General features: G+C 39.1%; 1 protein-coding gene across 1 annotated transcript in view; it reads left to right on the top strand.

The window, feature by feature from the left end:
• LOC125040503 (alkylglycerol monooxygenase-like) overlaps positions 1–5,000 on the top strand; it is a 32,119-nt gene that overhangs the window by 174 nt on the left and 26,945 nt on the right. The window contains exon 1 of the mRNA XM_047635062.1: positions 1–397. This exon is cut by the window's left edge and continues 174 nt beyond it. Within this exon, the coding sequence (XP_047491018.1) occupies positions 176–397 (222 nt within the window). The 5' untranslated portion in view covers positions 1–175. The remainder of the gene's footprint in view (positions 398–5,000) is intronic.

Genomic DNA, 5,000 nt, shown 5'->3' with positions numbered 1-5,000 from the left:
TGTTTAAGCTCCACACGTGACCTGTTATGAACTGACCCCGTTAGCCGTGACAAGTGATAATAAGTGATCTTTCTTCTCGGTTGTCCAGGCACGTATGTTGTCTTCGTGCAAGATCCCAGGCCACCGTATGCGCAGTAGTGCCAGAGCCCCCCAGAGCATCAGTGTGTTCTAGTTTATGACCTTTTTTAAATCGTCCCAAAGCCCCTCCTCCACTGCCTCACTGAGGACCGTCGGCGGAGAGATGAACGCGAGCGTGAACGAGTCGGCGGGGCCCGCGAGCCTATTCCCCGAGGCGCTTCCCGGCGACGCCGTCTGCAAAGGCGACGTGTGCAGGGGCAGCTTGTGGCACCCGGGCATCCAGGACGATCCGGCCACGATACCCCGGTACACGCTGCAGGTAAGTCAGGGTGAGAGTGAGCCACGCTCCACGATCAGTAAATTAATGGTGCATGCGTCTTATGTGTGAACTAAGTATTTTTCTAGTTTGGTACTTGTCTTCCAGGGTAGTCGCATGCGCTCCCGCCGAATCCCACGAGTCTAAATGGATTCCTAAATTATTTATTTCGGTTATACGAGCTCTAGGCGAATCATGAAAGCTCCGGGTCGAACCACAAAGATGCAGGTGAGCCTTGTCTGCACGTGGTGAGTGTCTGTTGTGTCAAGGATGATTCGAATGAGCCCTTTATGCTTCATGTAGACTGAGCACTACTTACGCGTATTCTGAAGATGAACCACTTCTCTTGCACTTGAGCTTCAGGCGAGTCACCTATGTTCTAGGTATGTCCAGCGGAGACATAATTTCTCAAGGTAAGCTGAGGGCGAGTCACCCATACCTTTACCGAAATAGAGCATAATCCAGGCAAGAGGCGAAATGCCCCAAGTCAGCCACACAAATCAGCAGATTCCCAGACATCCCATGGGACTCATCCTCGCTGTCCGTGAGTAAATACACTACAGGTGAGTCATACAGGAAGTAAAGGAAGGTAACACATCTGACCTCACCTTGAATATACAATTACACATAAAACATGATTTTAAAGGGAATCGGCGACAACACTGTTAATAAATATCCGAAATATTCATGAGAGGTGTTCTATTATTTTTTTGCAAAAAAAATGTTCTTATCTTTTTGTAACAATTCCGTTCTTATTTTTTTGCAACAATGTACCTGTTATTAATACCAGCAGTGTCATTGCAATAAACGGTGTTAAAATGCACACAGATCTTATTGCACGGTTGCTATCTTGTTGCTCTGTGAACGTGACACGACCAGACATCAGGTTGCAAAGCAGGATCTGTATGCATCTTGCACGTGAAATGTTGCATTTTCTCTTTCTCTTTCTTCCTCCCTTTGTTCTAAAAGGAAAGGGAAGATAAGGATCGAATTTAATTGTTTTATGTACATTCACGATCATAGAAAGGATTGATAGTGATGATGATGATGATAATAATAATCAAATAAGGGTAATGGTGAAAACGGTCATATTAGTGGTAATGATAATAGCGATGATATTAATAATAACTATATTAGTAATAATGATAAGAACAGTGATGATAGTAATGATGATGATGGCGATAATTAAATAGTATTAACAATGATGATGATAATGATGATGATGATGATGATGATGGTGATAATAATAATACAAATAATGATAATGATAACAATAATAATGATGATGATTATTATTACTATTATAGTTACTATTGTTATTATTATTATAAGAAGAATCATGATAGTAATGATAATCATAACAATAATTATGTTAGTAATCTTAATAGTAATAATAATAACAATTATAAGAATGATAATGATAGCAGTGATAATAATGACAGTAATGGTGAGAATAACGATACTGAAGATAATAATGCTATTGATAATAATAATGATGATAATAATAATAATAACAATAAGAAGAAGAAAGATAAAGACAACAATGATAATAATGATGGTGATAATGATGATGATAATAATGATGATAATAATCATGATGGCGGAAAGAATTACAGTGATAAAGATGATGATGATGATAATAAAAATAGGAATCATGACATTGATAATGGTCACAATGAACTGCAACATCAATGGTAAATAATAATGATAATAATGTTGATGATGATGATGATAATAATAATAATAATAATAATTATAATAATAAAATAATAATGATGATGATGATAATAATAATGATAATAATAATAATAATAATAATAATAATAATAATAATAATAATAATAATAATAATAATAATAATTGTAACAATAATGATAACAATGATAATAATGAAAATAATAATAATAATGATAATAATAATAATAATAATAATAATAATAATAATAATAATTGTAACAATAATGATAACAATAATAATAATGAAAATAATAATAATAATAATAATAATAATAATAATAATGATGATGATCTTCATAATGATATTCAGAATGCTAATAATAGTAAAGATAATAGTAATGATCATGATAACAAAAACATTAATGCTGATAACAATAATATTGATAACGATAATAGTCAATCATAATCATAATAATGGTTAATGATGATATTAATAATAGTAATGATAATAATGATAATGGTGAAAATAAACAAAACAATTGCAATGATAATGATGATAATATGAATTATATCTGCAATAATATAACTAATAATTATAATGATGATGATGAAGATAATAATGATAATGATAATTATGATAAGGATCATGAGGATCATAATAATGATAGTGATAATAATGATACTAATAATAATAATAACAATAATGATAATAACAATAATAAAAATAATGCTAATGATATAATGATATGGATAGTATAACCACTAACAACAAAACAACAATAATTATGATGATAATAATGATGATAATAATAACAATAACTGTAATGATGATGATAATAATAATGATAAAATAATGATAACAATAATAATAATAATAACAATTATTACTATTATCATAGTGATTATAATAATAACAATAATGTTGTTACCGGTATCGTTATCATCATCATCATTATCACCATTATCCTCATTATAAAAATAGGAATCATGACATTGATAATGGTCACAATGAACTGCAACATCAGTGGTAAATAATAATATCATACGTAGATGAAACTGAAGACAAGCCACACGCACCATTCTGGGACAGATAACCAAGCTGGCGACGCCTGGCAACACTCATTACGGACAGGTAGAGCATGTCAGTCTCCGATCAGCTTTTGTTTTATTCTTTGACGGGAAAACGGGTTACACCTCAGACTGCAATTTGAGGCGATGTGAGTCAGAGGTAGACTGATATGAAAGGTTAGACCGGGGGGAGGAAGAAGGGGAGGAGGGGTGAGAGAGAGAGGGGGGGAGGGAAGGAGAGGGGAGAGGGATGGGGGGGAAGGATAGGGCGGTTGGGAGAGGGGAGCGAGAGGGGGAGAGGGAAGGAGAGGGGAGAGAGATGGGGGGGAAGGATAGGGCGGTTGGGGGAAGGAAGATAGAGAGGGGCATGGAGAGGGGAGAGGGGAAGGGGGATGGGGAAGGATTAGGGAAGAGGGTTAGGGGAGGGGAGAGGGATGGGGGAAGGATAAGGTGGCTGGGGGGGAGGGGAAGGAGAGGGGGGAGGGGAAGGGAGAGGGGTGGGGGAGAGGAGGTGGCTGGGGAGGGGATGAGAGAGGGGAGATGGGATAAGGGTTGGGGAGGGATGTGGGAGGAGGGGAGGGTGGGGATAGGAAAGGAGGGAGGAGGAGGGGAGGTTAAGAAGTGGGGGAGAGACGTGGGAGGGAGAGAAAACGGAGGAGGGAAGGGATGAGAAGGGAGAGAAGTGGAGCAAGGGGGGGGGGGGGGGGTAGGAGAGGGGAAGGTCACCATCGGAATGTGAAGTGAAACAGGTCAACGTGCGGATCTGGGATTAGCTGGATATTATGACGTGATTCGAGTCATTACAGGATTTGTGAAAGAAGGACCGAGTCACGTCACTCCGCTCTCGCTCTTGTTGTCTGCGTGTTCGTCCGCCTTTCCTTATTTCTTCTTTTCTTCCTATCTCTCTTTCGTTCCCTCTTTCTCTCTCTCCCTCCCTCCCTCTCTATCTATTTGTCTAGCTAGTTATATCTGTCTATTAAATCACCTATGTTTAAGTAAATAGATAGATAAGAGAGAGAGAGAGAGAGAGAGAGAGAGAGAGAGAGAGAGAGAGAGAGAGAGAGAGAGAGAGAGAGAGAGAGAGAGAGAGAGAGAGAGAGACAGAGAGAGAGAGAGAGAAAGAGGGAGGGCGGGAGGGAGGGAGAGAGAGAGAAAAGAGAAAGAGGTAAGAGAGCGAGGGAAGGAAGTAACCAAAATGAGAAATAAAGAGAAACAAAGACAGAACGAGAAGTGGAAAGCGAGCGAGACCGAAGGCGGCCTCAAGTGGCGTCCGTCACATGTCCAGGTACTCCCCGGCACGTGAAGTCTCTACAGGTCCTTCGGGTCTTTTTCTCCGTCAGACACCGGGGTTGACATCCTACACCCGCCCTGGCTGCCGGTGTAGGATATCATCGCCTTCGAGGAATTGCTACCTTGTCTACAGGCAGGCGGCGAGGCGGGATGCTCAGCAACACGCGCGTTACTAAGCTTGTCATTAGGAAGGTTTTGTGAGGTTTTGTGAGGTTTGTGGTGAACACGTGAAGTGTAATGGTCTTCCAGGTGGTAGGGGAAGTGTCGAAATTCAGTATGTATTTTTTGTGGATTGAATAATCATTAGATGTGGTTGATTTCCATATAAGGTCACCTGTCACCTGTCCCTTGTTACCTGTCTCTGACACTTCCAGTTATTTTGTTTCCAGGCTGTTTTATATTCAGAATAAATGATACAAGAAAAAAATATGATATAAATAACGAGTACACACTGATGCCTAGAAACAGAAGAAGACGAAGAGGAAGAAGAGAAATCAGTCGTAAGGAATTGTTCACTTGACAGACGTAAATTCTTTCTTCTAAAACCTGATTTCGAGACAACTGCTCTGCT

This window comes from Penaeus chinensis, chromosome 3 (assembly GCF_019202785.1).
Source record: "Penaeus chinensis breed Huanghai No. 1 chromosome 3, ASM1920278v2, whole genome shotgun sequence".
NCBI lineage: Eukaryota > Metazoa > Arthropoda > Malacostraca > Decapoda > Penaeidae > Penaeus > Penaeus chinensis.
The sequence above is the reverse complement of the archived record's forward strand: the minus strand, read 5'-3'. Positions and strand labels throughout refer to the sequence as shown.